Consider the following 20,676-nt stretch of genomic DNA (forward strand, 5'->3'; position numbering starts at 1 on the left):
GAGCAGTGGTCACATGCAGTGCTGATGTAGTGTGGGCGCATGGGTTCAACAGAATGTGTGGATTCTGCACAAACCCAAAGAGGGAGGAAAAAAACTCTGGTACCTCAAGACGAGAATCCCAACATTCTTTAGTGTCAGCCCTGATGAGAATGGTTTCAGCAGCACAGCATGCCTGGGATTATGGGTGTCTGTGAGTGTGTGTGATAATTACGAGGTGTGCAAGTGCGGTTGTGTGTGGATTTCGGAGTGCCTGGGCATGGCAGCTGGGAAGCAGGCAGAATCCAGGAGATTTGAACCCTACATGCTGCCTGACCCTCTCAGCAGATGGTGGCTCCAGAGAAACTGCCATCTCACATCACAAAAGCTCTAGTCTTGTAACATCTCCATCATTCGCTCGTACTCTGCCTTGCAACTGCTCCCTGAGAAGAAGCAATGTTAAAGATGACAGGGCATTAGTTGGCATCATTGTGTAGAAATCATAATGCGATTGGATGTATGATCACTGATCTACTAGATGATTTGATTTGATTCATAAGAGCTACTACTTTAATTTAACGGGATAGTTTACTCACCCTCATGTCATTCCAAACCTGTATAACGTATTTTCTTTTGTGGAACACATTAGAGGATATTTAAAAAAATGTTTCAAATGTTTTTGTCCATGAAAGTCTGTAGGGTCCAAAACAACACTGGAGCCCGATGAATTTTGTAGTATGGACAAAAAACACCTGACATTTTCCAAAATACCTACAAAGAGTTTTATGGCTTTTAGTCTATATCTATGAATGCCCGCACATGACATATGCAGAAAAAAAAGATATTGTGGCAACAAATTAAGAACTGAAGAATTTCATTTAAGACAAGCGAAAATTTATATAATGTGATTTATCTTGATTTACCTAAAACAAGATAATGAGTTAAAAAGTTTGTAATTCACGGCCATAATATCTTGTTTTCTCCTGCATATCATGCATGGGGCTCCATTACTTGTGGATTATTGTGATGTTATTGTGATGTTTTTAATCAGCTGTTTGAACTCTCATTCTGACCATTCACTGCAGAGGATCCATTGGTGACAAGTAATGTAATGCGAAATTTCCCCAAATCTTTCCTAATGAGCAAACAAACACATCTTGGATGGCCTGAGTGTCACTAACTTTTCAGCAAATTTTCATTTTTGGGCGAACTATATAACCTGCTTATGAATGCAGTGGCAATAGCAAATCATGTTTGATGGCTGTGACGTAACTAAGATCTTTCAATATGTCCATTCAAATATCCTGTTTCAAAAGGAAATATTTACTGTAAACATTTGAAAAATGCCCTAATCAAGAAGCTCTGACACACCTAAAATTGCTTTTGACAGAACAAAAGGTATGATTGACATGAATAATTGTGTAGAGGGAGATTTTTACATTATTTAGTGGATAAAAAGTCTATATGTACAGAAATGCTTCTGTGGAATGAGGGTGGGTATTATAAACCATTAGACTGATATCTGTGGCTAATGCTGAACAATGTGTGCAGTGCACTTCAGAATGGAGTCTGGGTGATGTACAAGTCTGAAGGAGAAAGTCTGTGTGAAATAATATCTGTATTCCTGTGCAAGTGTGTATGTCGGCGTGTGTGTGGGCGAACGGGCCTGATGCAGTAATGAATTAGGTGGCAATATCGACCCCCCACCTCCTTCATGGACCATGACCTCTTGATTTAGTCTATTGAGGCGACAGGCGGTTCTCAGTAGGCTAAATCACTTTCTGCAACCACATGATGACAAAGATAAAGTTTAAATAATGGTGCCTCTTTTTTTTTTTTGATTGTTGAAAATTGTGAATTGTTAATTGTTACTGTTGGCTCAGAAACAAATGTTTCAAAGGGATAGTTCACTCAAAAATTAAGATTCCGTCATCATTTACGCACCCTCATATCATTACAAACTTGCAAAACTTTCTTCTTCAGAACGCAAAAGAAAATATCAGGGTTTTTTTTCATAAAATAAAAGTCAATGGGGTTCAATGTTGTTTGCAGTGTTGCTACTTATAAAAAAAATGGACATAAAATGTGTTATTTTACCTGTTTAGTCTCAAAACATCTGCTATAAAATAGCACATTACAATGTACAAAACAGTTGGCCAAGCAACAAAACACATTAAATATTAACAAATATCTGACCACTGGATGGTGTGATTAACCAATCAGAATCAAGTATCCCAAACAGCCACATAATAAATACAAATTTTAACTTGATCATACCTACCTAAAAATCTTCCAGCATAATGATCATATTGCAAATCATATACTGTAGTTTATTTCCAGTGCTTCATGCACTTCCATCCTATCCAGTTTTGGGGAGAAGAAAAAAAAGAGTTATCAATAATATGACTGAATGCAATCCACTGGGGGAAAAAAAGTTGTTTAAGACAAAAAGGAAAAGGCATTGGGGTTTTTGGTTTTAATTATTGGCTATGTTTTTACAGCAACAGTGGGCAAGTGTTCAGCTCTGACATATGAACAGAGGAATGTTTATTTGCTGCAGTTTAGGGGCATAGTGGTTACAGGATCACTGACACATTCCTCTGTCCCCAACTCTCCCTTTTTCTCTCTCATGATATCTTAAAACACTATTCAGCTTCTGCGCACACACTGACTGAAGCTTTCTGTTCTCAAATTCAGGTAACAAATGCTAATATGACAGTCAGAGCAATCTTTCCCTCAAGTCCCAGCACTAAAATGGACATCTTAAATGCTATACTATTACAATATTACCCTGTTGAAAAAAAACAGCATATGCTGGTTAGGTATGCTTTGAAGCATGGCAGCTGGTTTGAGCTGGTCCTTAGCTGTTCCTAAACTTGTTGAGCAACTAGCTCCTGCTCAGAACCAGCTCAGGACCAGCTTAAACTAGCCCATGACCAACTAAGAACCAGCTCAAACCAGCTTCCATGCTTCAAAACATACCTAACCAGCATATGTTGTTTTTTTCAACAGGGTAGTGGAAGTAAATATGATTGCATGCACCTCTGCGTCAGTGGGGCCTGGTTTCATCTCTTCAATTCCCGTCAGCGACCCTGTAAAGATGACATTTTTCTTGGCAACAGCTCCCTAAGTGCAGTGACACAGGGGACAGTCAACCACAGGAGCTACACATCCACTCTGCTTGCATTAGAACACCTCCCTCTTTTGCCCCCACCCTTCACCAACACTCCACTCCACAATCCAACTCTATAATCACTTCCAGGAGCAAAGCAGAGGACATTTCAGAATGCCATTAGCCAACTGTCAATTATTGTCCATCATCTCAGAAATCCACCTCATTGAAATGACAACACTGCCACATACAGAGGTGTGGTTTGATCTTGAATGACAGTGGTATTCAGACAGCAAAACTGTTCATGAAGAAATCCACTGCGCACTAAGGAGAACCTGCCCCCACCAATATTCAGATTTGTATTTCAATGATTCTACATTTTCTACATTTGGAATGTCTCCATCTTCAATGCATGGCAACTACTTCAGTGCTTGGCTGCTGCTACTATTAAGTGGTTGATCATTCATTCAACTTATTCTAAACTTTGACAAATGCATCTGGGACAGATACTTGGTTCTCTGTGCTACAACGAAGCCTTTACTGACATCTAGTGGAAATCTTAATAAGCCAAAAATGTATGCACACGAATTGACCTTGCATTGTTTGGACTTACCGAGATGATAATAAATCAACTGCACTGTACCTCAGGAAGTTTTTTTTTTTGAAAATGTAAATCTCTTAAGGGCACCAATTTACATTGTAGACCGTCTGCCTTTGTATGTATCCAGAAATATATCTATCTAACACTATTTTAAGTAATAAAATAATGTTCTATTACTTTAAAATCTTTGGGCCTTTTATTATCTTACCCAGAGACTTCCGGCTGCTGTGCGCACTATATAAATGACGTAAACGCTCTTCCGTTCTTCTCTCGTGCTTCTCTGAAACAAGATGGTGAGTTTATCAACCGTTCAGATAGAGGCCAGTCTTTCATTGTGTGATCATGAGGACGAGGCAGTGCGGGGTTTTTTTCACCGGCTGTACATTTCGGAGTAATTTCTTACTATGTACAGCTAAATACTACTCCGTTTTGTTCATATTAAGTAATTAAAGCAATACTACGCCTGAAGTGTACCGCATGTACGTTTAAGCTCGTAACAAGCATTGATAAGCCTTAACTGCCAATGTTGAGCTTTACCATGCGGTAACATACAGTACTAACGTACTAATCTAATTCTTAACGTTTTAAAAGCTCGAATAAGTGATGGAGATTTTTAGGCTATAGACTATATGCCTATTACTTAATACACCAGATGTACATTATAAAAATGAAGTACGTTAACACCTACAGTGGAGTAACGTTAACAGACACAGACTTGGGTTACCATTATATTTTAACTTAAAAATCATAAATCTAACATCTTTTGTAAGATCATGTGTAAACAAGGTTGTCATTTGTAAACCAGTGCCAACTGTAATTCTTGCTCTTCTAGACTAAGAAGAGGAGGAATAACGGGCGTGCTAAAAAGGGACGTGGACATGTCCAGCCCATCCGATGCACGAACTGTGCCCGGTGTGTCCCCAAGGACAAAGCCATCAAGAAGTTTGTCATCAGAAACATTGTGGAGGCTGCAGCTGTTAGGGACATCTCTGAAGCCAGTGTGTTCGACTGTGAGTAAATGCGCTTGCTTTAGGAAGTCAGGATACTAGGCTTCTTGGGTAGTGGGAACAATCAGGGGTTTGTTGAAGCATTTGAAGCGAACTTGTTTCTTTGTCCTTCTACAGCCTACGTTTTGCCCAAACTGTATGTGAAGCTGCACTACTGTGTCAGCTGTGCCATCCACAGCAAAGTGGTGAGGAACCGCTCTCGTGAGGCCAGGAAGGACCGGACCCCTCCTCCACGCTTCAGGCCCGCTGTAAGTCATACATCCACATCTGCTTTCAATAAGAACATAAGCAGGTGTTGTGCTTGATGGCAGTTAGGAACTATGAAACATGCTAATTTTATACCATTTTGTCAATATATAATACAAAGTTTACTGATGTTGTTTCCTTTCAGGGTGGTCCCCCAAGAGCCCCTCCAAAACCAATGTGATCTGCAGATATTTGTGTACATTTGTATGCAAGGAAATAAAGCAGACTGAAATTAAAAGCGTGTTCTTCTGTATGTTCACTCAAATGAAAAATGTTGCTATTCTTTGTGTACTTGGAAGTTCGGTGTTACTGAGAAAGATTACATAGGGAAAATAAAACGGCTTAATTTTATAGTCGTATGAACTAGACTTTTTTTTCATTTCTACATTTAGAACAAAATTTAATGCATTTACTGAAGTGCATTTTGAAAAGGAAAATATTGTAAAATTTTGGTAACACTATCACTTGTTAGTTAACATTCGTTACCCATGAACTAATGCTACAGTATTTATTAATCTTAATGGTTTAGTAAATGGTTATTTTCATTTACTAAAACAGTTTTAAAATCGAAAGTTGTACATGTTAACATTAGTTAATGCAGTGTGAACAATTAACAACTTTTTATTAAAGATTAATAAAGGCTGTAAAATACATTACTCATTGTTCATGTAAGAAGTGTTACCAATATTTTTTTTACAAAAATTGTCTTTCATATTTTTAATTCAAATTAGGTGGTTGATATACTAGTAGTAAATAATAATGAAACGCTAATAGTATTCTCATTAACAAAAACTAAAACTTAAAAACATTTAACTGAAAAAAAAATATATGAGAAAACGAGCTGAAATTAAAACAGAAATAAAATAAAACCGAAAAGAAAGTTCTATAGTAAAACTAAAGACACAACAAAGACTTAAAAATTTTAATATAAAAAAACATTCAAAATATTAATAATTACTACAATAGTATATTAATAATAGTGAAATATCTGGACTTAAGTTGGCTCAACTGAGAAAATAATCTTTAAGTAATTTACAATACATGCTATAAATTTTTTAAAAATCATGGTTCTGTACTTATTTTAATTGAGAGACTACATGGAATATTTGTTCTTTTCAAAATTAATCTGTCACACAGCACAACTATTTTAAGTGCACTACGTAGGCATGGCTTTCTCTTGTTTAACAGGCTCAGAAATTTGGAAAACCACTCTGGAAACAGTCCAGACTTTGGACGCCAAAGCAGTTCATTGTCTTTCTCTCTTCAAGAGGCAGACTCTATGTAAACGCCACCGAACAGATGAGTATAGACCTAATCTCACACCTCGAATTTCTCTTCTCAACTGATAAAAAATAAACCCCACGGAAGGAAGGCACTTCTAAAGCAAAACAGCTGTGTCTTGCGATGAATGACTTGGTATGGGAGTGCAATCGGTAGAATCCGTTTGAATCCTCTTGACATCCTCTAACACGGGATGCAATTGCACGTTTTATGTTCGTACCTAAGTGATTAGCCTTCGACGGTAAAATATGATGTCCGCTAACTATAAAAGCAAGTGCTAATATGCCCCAACCTGGTGCAGACCGAACTAGACGCCATGACGCCATCTCAAAGCAGCATACAACTCTGTACATCTCCCCCCCAGTCTCGACTTCTGCCATCTACAAGCCCACCTCAGCCAACCTGGTGCTCCCCGCGGACAATGTGCGAGGAGAACTCGTAGCGGTCCTGGCTGCGGTGCCCGCAGATGTTGCACTCAAAGGGCTGGCGGAAGCCGTGGCAGCCCATGTGGATGGTGAACATGACATGGTCCAGGAAGAAAATGCGACAGTGCTCACAGCGGAAGGAGCGCACCGGCCGCCCTTCCCCATCCACCACTTGCATGGCTTCCCTCGCTGGTGGCGAGCGCGGGCTCGCCTTGGTCAGTAAACCCCCAGGAACCCCTTTCTCCCTGTCCCCTTCCATGTCCATATCTTTGGCATGACTAGGACTGTGCCGCTCTCGCCCGCGGTGGTTCAAGTTTCCCGGTGGCACCGAGGTGATGACGTACTGTTCCTCTGCCATGCTCTCAGTGTCTGTCGAATCTTGGTAACCGTTGCTTGGCGAGGCGGCGCGGCTGCGGGTAGAGGGCACATCTTCATGACCCTCGCCGGCCTCCCTCCCGGCCAGGCTCTTGGAGATGCCCCCTGCACAGTTTAGACGCTGCCCTAGAGGAGTTATGTGAGGGTATACGGAGCTGATGACTGGGGTGAACTCTGAGAGGCAGGCGGAGTGGGGAGGCATCCGCAGGGAGTGGGAAGGATCCACATCGTTGCTGCCTCCTCTCGGTGCCCGCAGGAAACGCCCTCCCATGCCTGCTACAGCAGCGGTGTCACCCTCGGGGTGCGAAAGCAACATGTCCCCTTCTTTATCAGCATTGGGGTCAAGTTCATAAGGTGCTTCGGATATATTCAGTCGCATGTGCTTTTCACCTAGAAAATCAAGGAGCATCAGTATCATTGGTCTTCAGTAACCACGAAATTTCACTGAAGTGAATTTTTTTTTTTTTTACAGTTAAGCAATAACCAATAACATTTTTATAACATAGTTTTTCTAAATCAAATGAATTGCAACAAAATTCTAAAACCTAAACTAAAAAAACTAAATAATAATATTTTATAAAATTACAGTTTTTTTCTGATTTGATCAAATAAATGCAGCCTTTACATCTACATGTTGTTATATTGACAACCAGTCAGTAAATAGACTGAATTAAGTTTCACTAACCTTACAAATTGACATGTTTAACACCTGAAAAATGTACAAAGACAGCTCATTTTGAGCACTCAGCTCATTTAGAGTCAGACATAATAACATGCGATTCACTGAAAAAGTCATGCAAACCAAAACAGTAAGAAAGTCCAAATCAGTTATCTGATTCAGTCCATGATTCAGACTGATTTGCTTTGACTGATTTGTTCATAAATTTGCACATTTTGTTGCATGTTCGCTGTTGTGTATAGTCTGTATACAGTTCACTAACTCACAACTTTACCTGGAATAGCAGAGCAGAAACACTGTTCTACTTAGGTATTCAAAGAAATGGTCTTACCCAGAAACTTCTGGGGTGTAGATCTCTTCCTCTTGGTGATGCTATTGGCCAGTCGATCAATGAAGGTCATCTTCTCTGAGGAGGACTGGATCAGGGCTTCAGACATCATCTCCATGTTATGGGACTCTTCACCTGAACATAATGCCAATGTAGATACATGTTTATAATAGAATAGTGAGAGTTTGATTTCAAAATGGTATTGGCCAATACCAGTGAAATTTCACAACATTTTTGTATTAATTTATATGGTATTGAATATACACTACTCTTCAAATGTTTTGGGGTCAGTCTTTGGAAGAAATCTCTCACCAGGGCTGCACTTATTTGATCAAAAATACTGTAAAATCAGTACTATTGTGAAATTCAAGAGTTTCTATTTTAATAATAAAATGTTAAAATGTAATTTATTCCTGTGATGGCAAAGCTGAATTTTCAGCATCATTACTCCAGTCTTCAGTGTCACAATTATTCTAATATGCTGATTTGCTGCTCATGAATATTCCACAGCAATAATTTATATGGTATTGAATATACACTACTCTTCAAATGTTTTGGGGTCAGTCTTTGGAAGAAATCTCTCACCAGGGCTGCACTTATTTGATCAAAAATACTGTAAAATCAGTACTATTGTGAAATTCAAGAGTTTCTATTTTCATAATAAAATGTTAAAATGTAATTTATTCCTGTGATGGCAAAGCTGAATTTTCAGCATCATTACTCCAGTCTTCAGTGTCACAATTATTCTAATATGCTGATTTGCTGCTCATGAATCATTTCCTATTATTATTAATATTGAAAACAGTCCTGGAACAGTGCTGCTTAGTATTTCTGTAGAATTACAATTCATTTTTCCAGGGTTCTTTTGAAAAAGGAAAGTTCAACTGAACAGCTTTTATTTAAAATAGAAACCTTTTATAACATTACAGAAGTCTTTACGGTCACTTTTGATCAATTTAATGTGTCCTTGCTGAATAAAAGTTTCCATTGTTTTTTATTAAATTGAACTGACCACAAACTTTTGAACAGCAGCATACTCCTTCATTTAAAAAAGCTAAATCAAACATAGTCTAATGTAAAATAAATTACTTAAAGTATTATTTTTGCAGAGCTTTAACTGTATGATTATTAGTTACAATACATTAATGTTGATTCAAAACTGTAAAAGTTTGACTGAACAGCAGGTCTGTTTTTAAAATAAGAATAAAAAAAGATCATATCAACTACAAAGCAGGTATAAGCTACATTTGAACGCATACTGTAAGCACTACAGCACAGTGATATTTTACACATAACCACCTGTTTATATTCTCTGTGTTTACAATAATACCTCTCCAAAGCATGTATATTTTAATCACGAAGTGCTTTGGACCGTTCATGCACGCAGCTACATCACCAGCTGTGATCTTCACAGAGTGTGAATGCAATAACACTGGAGAGCTTTCAAAAGCAGCCGCCTGTCAGACGGCACTTGAGTAGTGAATACTACTGATACTGCAGAAAGAATGATATCATGCATTTTAACATCTTGGTACCAAAGTACTGCTAATTTTGACCTCCCTTGCATTTGTGTGAGTAAATCTGGTATTACCGTGTGCAGGCTGGGTGTTGCGAGCAGGCTGGTGGTCCAGACTCTGTAGGTAGCTGTGACAGCGCTCACGATGCTCCTCCAGGGTGCTCTGCTGCTTGTAGCTGCGGCCACAGTAACTGCACTTGTAGGGCTTCCCTACTGTAGGGGAGGACACTGAAATAAGGAGGACAGAGAATATGAATGCATTTCACACAGCTTTGCAGGTGTTATGTAAACATGAATATTACTAATACAGTATTAATGTTGTGGCTAATATAAGATGTTACCCACTAAAATTGTTATTTTTCATAAACTGTCATATAAAAATGTTTTAAATATGTGTTAATATAATATAATAATATTTCCAATATGATTATTAAATCCGAATACTGTAATGACTGATACAGGATTTATCAGACCACAGAATTTCCCTTGTCACAATTTCCCCAAAAACTAAATGACACGCTGCTCATCTATGACGTTTGTAGAATAGGAAAACCTACAGACCGCATCTGTCCGTTCAGCTTTAGAGATGTGCGTCATTTCGGAGAAATTCATTACTAAAGTCATTTCTCTGAATATCTGCATTCTCATTCAAAGGACCTTAGGCACTACAGGTAAATGCTCTTCATCATTCAAAAACACAAGCAGGATATCCTGTTTTCATAATACTCTAAATGTCATACTAGACCGCTGAATTTTGTTGTCTTTGACTAAAACTTGATTATATAACCAATGGATGAGGTCTTATTTACATTTATTAGTCTGCTCGCACAATCTTTAGTAGAGGAACAGGTTTAAAAGGAAGTTTAGGAAAGTTCTAGGCAGCAAAATAATCACCACTTGCATTAAAGGAGAAACAGGTTAAAATGACCTTGACTACATTAATTTCAGCTCTGTGGCAAATCAAAAGGCTTTTTCCATCCCACACACTTTTCCATCCATTTATTTTCCAGCCACAAAGTTATCTTTCCTTCCTTCTCTTTATTTCTCGCAAACGGCCTCTCTCAAACCACAAAGGCTCACCGGAGTGGGTGCGGAGGTGTCCTGTCAGGGCATCACGGCGACGACAGGCGTAGTTACAAAAGGGACATTTGAAGGGCTTCTCGCCAGAGTGGAGCTTGATGTGACGCAGCAAGTTGCCCTTCTGAGTGAAGGAGGCCCCACACTGGTTACATTGGAATGGCCGCTCACCTACAGAGACCAAGACTACCAGTTTTCCCACCGGCCCAAAAAAACAGCAGCACATATCTTCAAGCTGACATTTTTAAAGAAGTTTGATCTTTTTTTGTCAAGAGTTAGTCAAGAAACACTTACCTGTATGGCTGCGCTTGTGCACCATTAGAACATTGGGTCCAATGCAAATCATCCCACATATGTCACATTTAAGTTTCCCATTGGGCAGCCGAATGGGACCTGGGGATGCGGGCTCAGAGCTGGCCATCTCCCCGCAGCCGCTCCCAGCCTGCCCTCGTGTACCTCCGACCATCTCCACACCACCATCTTCTGCCAACTCGCCCTTTTCATCTTTCCATCTTTCATCCTTCTCCCCAACTCTCCTTTCTGCCAGTGGAGCACCACCTGCCTCCTCGTCACTATACAGCTCCACCTTGATGGAGTTAGCTGGGAATGGAGAGAAAGCAGTGGCAGATGCTTTTATCCAAAGTAGAAATAATCAGCAGTCAGTGTGGCAGTAAATTAATGGCAAATTTAGAAATTATTCAAGAAAAGTAAAAGTGTGTTTAATGGACAGAAATACTGACCACTGAGTGAGCGGCTGGGTGAGGACTGTTGACTGTTTGGTGTGCTCACAGTGGGTCCTCTGAGCCCTGCAAAAAACTCGCGCTCTGTTGAAGAATCTCCACTACCTGAAAACATTGAACCAGTCATGTACAATGGGGTTCAAAATACTTCTTAGCATATATATATATTTTTTACATTTAAATCAAATGATCCACTATAAATTATATCAGTATGACAATCTGAGTGAAAAGTTTAATTGAGAAAAAAAAAGAAAAAAAAAATACTTTTTTTAATGTATTAGTATTATTTTATTATTAAAAATTGTTTAAAATAAAATGAAAATAAAAAAAATCCCAGATTTTAATGTGGACATGGACATTTGAAACCCACTATATTTAGCTACATTCATGTCTATGAGAAAAACAAAACAATAAGACCTAATAAAGACACCTTACCTGACATGTACGAACGGCCTTATATCAGTATGACAATCTGAGTGAAAAGTTTAATTGAGAAAAAAAAAGAAAAGAAAAAAAAAACTTTTTTTAATGTATTAGTATTATTTTATTATTAAAAATTGTTTAAAATAAAATGAAAATAAAAAAAATCCCAGATTTTAATGTGGACATGGACATTTGAAACCCACTATATTTAGCTACATTCATGTCTATGAGAAAAACAAAACAATAAGACCTAATAAAGACACCTTACCTGACATGTACGAACGGCCATTGCAATCGTCAGCATTCATCATCACACCAGCTGCCTGTCCCGAAAAATCATACAAAAAATATTTCTTGATAAGGCATAAAACTTACACATCTTACAAAAAACAACCTAAGTTTTTAAGAAACCTAAGTGCATGCATTGATACATTTTACAATGATACAATGCACACAAAGAACGCTAAAATGTTTATATTTGGCTCTTCTGATTTCAACTGAAAAAATAAATTGGTTCACTTGCAGTTTGTTATTTCTCCCTTTCCTGTGTGGTTGCACAGTTCGAGTAGCTGAATAATTTATATGCACACACTGGTCAAGGTCTCATTTCTAGCTCAACAGCTGAATTGAGTGTCCATTCTATAGAATTCTAGTCTTAAATGGAAAGCGTAGCGTGCAAGAAACTGCCCTCCCTTTAGCCTGTGACCTATCAGAACACAGGCTGACATCTAAAGCAATGATGATAATAAGGCAAATGCAGGGGTTGTTATGATTTGCCATTACTCAGAAATTTCCACATATTATCTGTCGGCTTTGGTACTGGAAACAAATGCAACACTTTTGGTAACAAAATTAAAGTTTTTGTTTATAAAATTAACTATTTGACACGTCTGCCGCCAAAAAAGACTGTATTTTAAGAAATGTCTATAAATAAAATTTGACCCCAAAATATTTCATATTGTCTAAACTTTAGACCCTCACACGTACTGTTCTTTATGATTGGAAATAGTTGAGCTAAAGACAACCTGCAGTACAAGCTCCCTTGGATGAAATATTTTATACTAAATAACAACACTAAAAACACTAAATAAAAATAAAATAAAAAAACACCATGGCACTTTCCTAAACATTTCTAGTGCGTGGCATAAGTGGGAACAAATGTATTTGTTGAAATGGACATGCAAAATAGACTCATATTGTCTGCTCCAGTCATAACATAGAATTATGAAACACAAACTAAAATAAGAGAAAACGATACACCATACATTTACTAATAGCAAAATAAATGCAAGGTGTTTTAAAAGCCAAATAAACACTAAAAGTGATTGAAATAAACATGAAAGTGACACTTTTGGCTCACACTGAGACGTGAACATTTCTTTTGACAAGCGGTGTATGAAAATTATTTAATTGAAAAAATATTTAGTTTTATATTTTCATTATAATACTCTTTGGGACCAGATAAAAACTCATTCTGAAGGACTTTGAATCTCTAGTATCACAACTGAATTATTTATGATTTTTTTTGTGTGGTTAATATGGGTCAAAACTGACCTAAGATCCATAGGAAGGACACATTTCAAACACATTCAGATATTATCAACAGCAGGTGTAGGCTCTAGACAGTTGCTATTAGACGACATTGCGTACTTTTTCATTCTTTTAAACCTAGAATAAATATGGACTCTTAAAGATTATCATCTTATATCCGCTTCATGGTGTAATATTTATAAATATTTAATAACATATGATCTAATAACAAACAGGCCTTCAGAAATGCAAGACCTCTTAGTGTCGTATAAGTCAGAAAACAGACACAGCTGCAACAGGCAGATCTCATGAATTCACAGTGCTGTCAATGAGTCTAAGTACCGCAATAATCGAAACAGCCCCTGTCTGTCAGCAATCACGCCATAAAACAATGCCTGACGACGAGCACTTGTATGTTTATTAACTTTTCATGCACCATCGTGCCGCAGAGGAGGACTGACAGCACGCCGAATCATGTCAATCCTGTCTGTCTAGAGCAACACTAGCTAGCAACCGCTGCTAGCCAGCTAACGAGACGTGACAGCTCACAATAAGGCAAAGACAGCGCTGAACTAACTCACAAACGAAAGAACTAGCGTTGCTGACAACGCAATCCAATCGACAGCCTCCGGTCGTGAAATACAGTCGATCTTTAGACGTGATAAACTAAAGCGGAATTATGTTTCCTGAGAGCCTGCTGGCGTTGCTATGGCACCCAGCACTCGACAGATGCGTCTAGCTGTGTAAACCCTCCCAATCCGAGCATAGTTACATGACCCAATGTCACTTTCCTTGAATAACCGGTATCGATTTTGCACGGTGAGTATTTTTCTTACCTGACGATCGACTGCAATTGCAATATTTATACAGCAGAAGCGCCGTTTGTTTTTTCTGGCGAAGGCAACATCTCCGGGATCTTTTACCTGAAACCCCAAACAACTTCCGGGCCCATGCCGGGATACAGGCCCGAATAACCTATAACCGAAAACCCCTGATTGGGAGGGATTATCGAATGCATCGATCCTCATGCTACAGGTTAGGAAATAAAAAGCTACGCAAAAGCTACAAACGCCACATATTATTATTATTATTATTATTATTATTTAATTTCGATGATAGTGTCAGTAAAAGTGACTTTTTGTTGAACGTATAATTAGAACAAATGACACAGTAATGATATTCTAATTATATTAACTTGCATATTGTTGTTAATATTTCTATGACACTGGCAATAAAAGAAACACTCAAAAACAGATGTGTTTACTATCATAAATGTAGACTACTTTTTTCATTTAAGCTCTTCGTGGGAGTTTTCTTGAAGGTAGCCTATAATTAGAACAAATTAGTATATTCTAAAAACATTACTAATTATATTCATGTGTATATTGTTGTTGTTGTTGTTGTTATTTGGATGACAGTGTCAGTACAAGTGACATTTAAAAAAGCAAATGTTTCCTAAGATTTATCTTGAATAATACTTCTTTCATTTAAACAACCCTGTGTTCCCTGTGACAAACAGGTCAAATTTGTCTGTTTGTGAGAATTTCTTTGAACGTATAATTAGAACAGATCGCACACAGTAATTACATTCAAAAAGCAGATGTTTTATCATAAAAATTCCTTAATTAAAGCAACACTTAATCATTTCCTTGTGTAAGGTAACAGGCCTAATATTTGTTTAGTTTTGGGGATTTTGTTGAACGTATAATTAGATAAAAATGATAGGCTACATTCACAATATTCTAAATTCTAAAACCATTAATAATTTCATTAGTGTGCATATTATTATTATCATTATTGTAGTTGTTGTTGTTGTAGGCCTGTCCTACAGTCCACATTTAAAATATGTTTTTATTGCAAACAATTCAGAGATGACATTAATGAAATACAACTTTGCATACATTACACATAATGTATCAACAATACATCCAATGTCATCTGAACATATGGAAGAGAAGAGAAGAAGAAAAAAAAGTTGACAATGAGTGTTAAAAGAGAAAGATGCATTTAAATAGCTTTTTTATGAACATAAAGAAAGGCAGGAACAGAAAAAATAAAGAAAAGAGGATTAAAAAAACAACAACAAAACAACAACACCAAAACAAGTATTAATCACGGTAACATATAGTTCCACATTAGTTTATTTATATACTTGGCTATGATGCGTACATTACAGAGTCATATAATACTCTGTTTTGATGTACAGAGTCATATTAATTTAGACTAGTAAATATATAGCAAATATACTTATATTTAGTATTTACTCATATCCTAGGTTCATCAACAATTATATCCCGTTCGGTCAAAAATCTCGGTGTAATCTTTGATTACTAGCTAACTTTCAAAGACCACACTGCAAAAACTGCTCGATCTTGCAGGTTTGCGTTGCACAACATCAGAAGGGTCAAGCCCTTCCTAACAGAGCATGCTGCACAACTTCTAGTCCAGGCCCTTGTCACTTCTGACAATGAAATAAATGACTACATTTCTTGGCTGAACTACTGCAATGCTCTTCTGACTGAACTTCCATCATGCGCAATCAAACCTCTTCAAATGATTCAGAATGCAGCAGCACGTCTGATCTTCAACAAGCCCAGAAGGGCCCATGTCACACCTCTCTTTATCTCCCTGCACTGGCTACCGGTTGCGGCTCGCATAAAGTTCAAGTCATTGATGCTTGCAAATAGAACAGCCACAGGCTCAGCACCCTCCTACTTCAACTCACTCTTACGAATCTACATCCATTCCAGAAGCCTAAGATCAACAATAATCTTTTATTTTAGTAATTATTATATACATTTTGTTGATTTGTGTGCTTTTTTTCCCCTACAAAAAATAGCTAATAATAATAATAATAGGCCGACCCCCTGCAGTGCCACTGCAGACCCCTTGGGGTCGCCAACTCCCTGTGGAAGACCGCTGTGTTACGGTGCGTTTCCACTGGAACGTAGCGAGCGTTTTCAATTCATTCCTATGGAAGTTGAGTTTAAACGCTCGCGCGGTGTATTATGGGATTGGAAGCGGCTGAGAGCGTCAAAAAGATTGGGCATTCCTCGCCTTTATGCAAATGTCGAGCGAAAAACGCTGTGAAAGGAAGAAGATGAAACGTAAACAGGGTGTTTTTCAGAGGCGTGCTCTGCCCTAAATTTGACACGCCCCAAAGCAGTGGCGTTGTAGCGTTGCCAGCGGCACTGAGCGCAGATTTGACGCTAACAATTCTTTTAATACTTAATGCTACCACAAGATGGCAGAGAATCCTAAATTGTCCTCCTCGAGGGAGCACTTCTCTAAATAAAAATGAGAAACCTTTTTTTATTTAGAAAGATTCACGTTTATTACATCAGATTTATCAAGATAAAAATATCCTGTTGTTCTCTCAAGTATGTGAAAATGAAATCTGTGTCTTTTAAACAGTATGTGACGTCTTCCTAAGAAGATCATTTTCTCCTTTTTGTCTTATGTCTGTTGAGTAGTATTTCATATGCCTCCTGGATCTGAATAAACATCTGCTGTGCCTCTGCTTGCCGCTTGGGGTTGTGATCTGGATGCCACACTTTAGCCAGTTCCCTATAGCTGCGAGTGACCTCCTCCAGAGAAGCTTCTTCTGACAGTGATAGTATCTGATTGTAAGAAAATATTAAAATGACCAAAAAAAAAGAAGCCATTATTTACCTTCTGATATGTAAAAACACTGCAAAGTGAAAACTATAAATATTATATACACTGTTGACCGCTTGAAACTGTACTGAACTCACCTTCAGAGCCTCCATTTCTTTTTTACTATTCTCATTAAGAATTATTTCTAGCATCTTCCTCCAGGTTTCCTCGTAGAAACCCCCTCCTGTCAGGATACATAGCAGACGATACGGCAACAGCAAAAAATACTCTAGGAGTCCTTTGAGCCACGGAATGAACCAGAAGAAATCAAGCAGGGCCGCTATACAGTCCGATATGTAGTATAATGTGGCAGTGGTGTTGTGGAAAACACAGTATCCCAGAGGAGCAGAGAAAGCCAGCACACCTAAACTCAGACGATACAGACGGGGCCCTTGGGAAGATTAACACAAACTGGTTTAATTAAACAGTCTTGCACTGCACATGATGTAACCCAAAGGTAAGACTTTCCCTAGATTACAAAAGTATATGTTCTAAGAATTCACAATATGTTTTGAAAACCTTATTTGTGTTCAAATATGAACATACAATTTTATTATTTTGCAAACATTTTGGAAATGTTACCTTAGAAATTTCTCTGAGCGTTCTTTTAACATTATTTTAACGTTCAGACATTTACAAAATGTTAGAGAAACGTCCAACTAAAACGTTTTAAACAATAAATGAACAATGTATAAATGAATGATGTATTTGTGCTAACAATTTGAGAACATTACTCACGACCAGATAACTTTAAACGAATGCTCTATTAACATAGTAGAAGAATGTTTGTTAATTGTACTTTGAGAGAACCTTTCCAAAATGTTCTGAGAACGTTCCCTGTTACCTGCGTTCCCATTAGGTCCAGTTTTTTTAAATGTTTAAAAAAAAATGTTTTATTGGTTATGTGAATGTTGAGGGAACATTCCATTTAATCATTTTGCAAACATTATGGGACTATTACTTTTGAATGTTTTTTGGACGATCTGAAAAAAGGATTAGCATTGAAAAATGTTAGACAAATAACCAAATAAAATGTTTGGAGAAAAAAAACATTCCATGAATTATGTATAAATAACGTTTTGTGCTAACATTTTGAGAACCAAATAGAGACCAAATAACTTTGAATGAACATTCTATTAACTTTAGTGCAAGAACGTTTCAGAGAATCTTGCCAAAGTGTTAGTCAAAGTTCTTGGAACATTCATTATGGATTGACATGCATAAAATGTGCATATGTAAAGTGCATCTCACCAAGTGGCTCTGGCCTCAGAGGTTTGAACGTGCTGTGTTGCGCAGCGGTAACACTGCCAGCTATGCTGATGGGCAGAGGAGAGAGGTTGCTGCCGTAGAAGATGGATGATGTGATGATGCACAATATGAGGGTTTTCTGAAGGTCAGAGGTCTGCTGGCCCACAGAGGACACCAGATGAATACCTGCAGCTACGCTCAGTGGCAGCACTAGGAAGTAGAAGAAGCTAAAAGAACTGAGGCTTATTAAAGCCACAGAGCCGAAGTAAATACCAACACAAATCTGACCGGTGAACCGAATCAGACCTACAGGTGGTGGTGGAGTGGCTTGTGGACGTCTAACAGGGGCTCTCTCTGCTGCATGGTTGGCCTCGCTCACGTACGATGGGATACGGAAGAACTCTCTTGCCCAGCCAATGCCAAAACCTCCAAAAGTTAGTATCCAAAGAAGAGCATGGCTGTCTCTGCCCAGGTAAATGTGATGAAGTCCAAGTGGGCCACCCATTGCCCACAAGGCATATGTGATCATGACATTTTTAGCCATAAGGTCATTCTAGCTGCACACAGGAGCTTGGAAAAAGTGAATAATTGTCAAGTTTAGCCAATAACATGATTATGAAAAGTGCTTAGTAATAAAGTTTAAGAACATGCATTTTATTTGAATCTCATTCAGTTTTTAAAGGAATAGTTCACCCAAAGAGGAAAATTTCGCCTGCTTCTCATGTAAATCTATCATAAAAGACTATATAGCATGGAATATATATGGAATATTGTTTTATTTATTTCTTTTATGGTGCTTTTTTCCTTTTGGAGTTTGATAGCATTGGTCTGCATTTACTGTATGAACAGGAAAAGCACATTTTGGTATATATTTTCTCTTTTGGTGTTCCCCAGAAGAAATAAAGCCATACAGGTTTGGAATAACATGAAGGTGAATAAAATCATACAGCTCACTGTTCTCTTACCTGCGGGAACTGAGAGATCAAGCTTCATTCATATACCAGATTGTTTTAGAAGACTCCTATAACATGGTCAGCATTAAAAATGTAAGAATGCATGCAACAGATCACAGCACAATCGCTTTAAAATTTAAATAATTCACTTTCAGAAAATAATAACCTATGGACTTCCGTGTTTGCATCAGTATGGACTTTGGTTTGATGATGACACAGTTTTAAAGAGTAAACTTTGATTTACCATATCTGTGAACACTTTTCAGACATGGAACATTAGACATTTACTAAAATGCACTAGACTTCTTAAATATGTTTTTACAGTGTAAACATGCTGTACCATGCTCCTGAGGAGACTGCACCCTTAAACACATTTCTGCTAATCTACATTAATGTTTAAAAGTTCGTGATCAGTAAGATTTTTTTTCAGCAAGGATGCATTCAATTTTTCAAAGACATTTATAATGATACAAAAGCTTTCTGTTTCAAAAAAAAAAAAGGCTGTTCTTTTGAACTTTATATTCATCAAAGAATCCTGAGGGGAAAAAAATGTTTTCACAAAAATATTAAGCAGGACAACATTGATGATATTAAGAAATATTTCTTGAGCACCAAATCAGAAAATATTAAGCAGGACAACATTGATGATATTAAGAAATGTTTCTTGAGCACCAAATCAGAATATTAGAATGATTTTTATGGATGGGTTATATTTTTGCATTTGTTATTATTCTTACCGATACAGTTTGCAGTTATTACTATCACATTTTTTATCTGTTTTAATAAGTTACAAAGAAATGCACAGATTACATGTGAACAGAGCAAAAAGTATTGATAGCTTGGCTCTAAGAACAATATCAATGAAAAAATTATAATTCACTCAATTTTAGTTTGTTGGAGTCTAAAGTGCATAAATAAGAAAAGCCTACATACAAGAAACATGAATGTAATTAAAGGATTTTTCTTTTCCCCTAGAAAAAGTAGATTTTGGGCTCGTAGATTTTGGACTGCAATATATATGTATATATATATATATATAGACAAAAATAAAAAATGTAGTTCAAAATCTACGAGCCCAAAATCTAGTTATATTTATATATATATATATATAGACAAAAATAAAAAATGTAGTTCAAAATCTACGAGCCCAAAATCTAGTTATATTTATATATATATATATATAGACAAAAATAAAAAATGTAGTTCAAAATCTACGAGCCCAAAATCTAGTTATATTTATATATATATATATATAGACAAAAATAAAAAATGTAGTTCAAAATCTACGAGCCCAAAATCTAGTTATATTTATATATATATATATATAGACAAAAATAAAAAATGTAGTTCAAAATCTACGAGCCCAAAATCTAGTTATATACAGTAAATATATACAGTGGGTACGGAAAGTATTCAGACCCCCTTAAATTTTTCACTCTTTGTTATATTGCAGCCATTTGCTAAAATCATTTAAGTTAATTTTTTTCCTCATTAATGTACAC

General features: G+C 37.2%; 3 protein-coding genes across 5 annotated transcripts; 1 reads left to right on the forward strand and 2 right to left on the reverse strand.

Moving 5' to 3' along the window:
* The first annotated feature begins 3,935 nt into the window (after positions 1–3,935).
* Positions 3,936–5,180, forward strand: LOC107563646 (40S ribosomal protein S26-like). The gene is made up of 4 exons (XM_016248566.1): positions 3,936–3,982; positions 4,522–4,699; positions 4,814–4,944; positions 5,088–5,180. The coding sequence occupies exons 1-4, from the start codon at positions 3,980–3,982 to the stop codon at positions 5,121–5,123; spliced, it is 348 nt and encodes a 115-aa protein (XP_016104052.1). The 5' UTR covers positions 3,936–3,979; the 3' UTR covers positions 5,124–5,180.
* Positions 5,181–6,111: 931 nt separating this feature from the next.
* LOC107563647 (zinc finger protein Eos-like) lies at positions 6,112–14,258 on the reverse strand. 3 transcript variants are annotated; one of them, XM_016248568.1, is made up of 8 exons: positions 14,153–14,258; positions 12,055–12,109; positions 11,364–11,468; positions 10,918–11,223; positions 10,627–10,794; positions 9,622–9,774; positions 8,034–8,165; positions 6,112–7,413 (listed from the first exon to the last, which is right to left on the reverse strand). In XM_016248568.1, the coding sequence occupies exons 2-8, from the start codon at positions 12,095–12,097 to the stop codon at positions 6,617–6,619; spliced, it is 1,704 nt and encodes a 567-aa protein (XP_016104054.1). In that variant the 5' UTR covers positions 12,098–12,109; positions 14,153–14,258; the 3' UTR covers positions 6,112–6,616. The 3 variants fall into 3 exon arrangements, with proteins under 3 accessions (XP_016104054.1, XP_016104053.1, XP_016104055.1); XM_016248567.1 differs by having other exon boundaries at positions 10,627–10,809; XM_016248569.1 differs by lacking the exons at positions 12,055–12,109; positions 14,153–14,258 and adding an exon at positions 11,799–11,811 and having other exon boundaries at positions 10,627–10,809.
* A 2,428-nt stretch (positions 14,259–16,686) lies between these two features.
* On the reverse strand, positions 16,687–19,349 carry LOC107563648 (dnaJ homolog subfamily C member 22-like). The gene is made up of 4 exons (XM_016248570.1): positions 19,187–19,349; positions 18,225–18,791; positions 17,072–17,364; positions 16,687–16,936 (listed from the first exon to the last, which is right to left on the reverse strand). The coding sequence occupies exons 2-4, from the start codon at positions 18,763–18,765 to the stop codon at positions 16,754–16,756; spliced, it is 1,017 nt and encodes a 338-aa protein (XP_016104056.1). The 5' UTR covers positions 18,766–18,791; positions 19,187–19,349; the 3' UTR covers positions 16,687–16,753.
* Positions 19,350–20,676: the final 1,327 nt, after the last annotated feature.

Source organism: Sinocyclocheilus grahami, unplaced genomic scaffold (genome assembly GCF_001515645.1).
Source record: "Sinocyclocheilus grahami isolate Dianchi unplaced genomic scaffold, SAMN03320097.WGS_v1.1 scaffold884.1, whole genome shotgun sequence".
Taxonomy (NCBI): domain Eukaryota; kingdom Metazoa; phylum Chordata; class Actinopteri; order Cypriniformes; family Cyprinidae; genus Sinocyclocheilus; species Sinocyclocheilus grahami.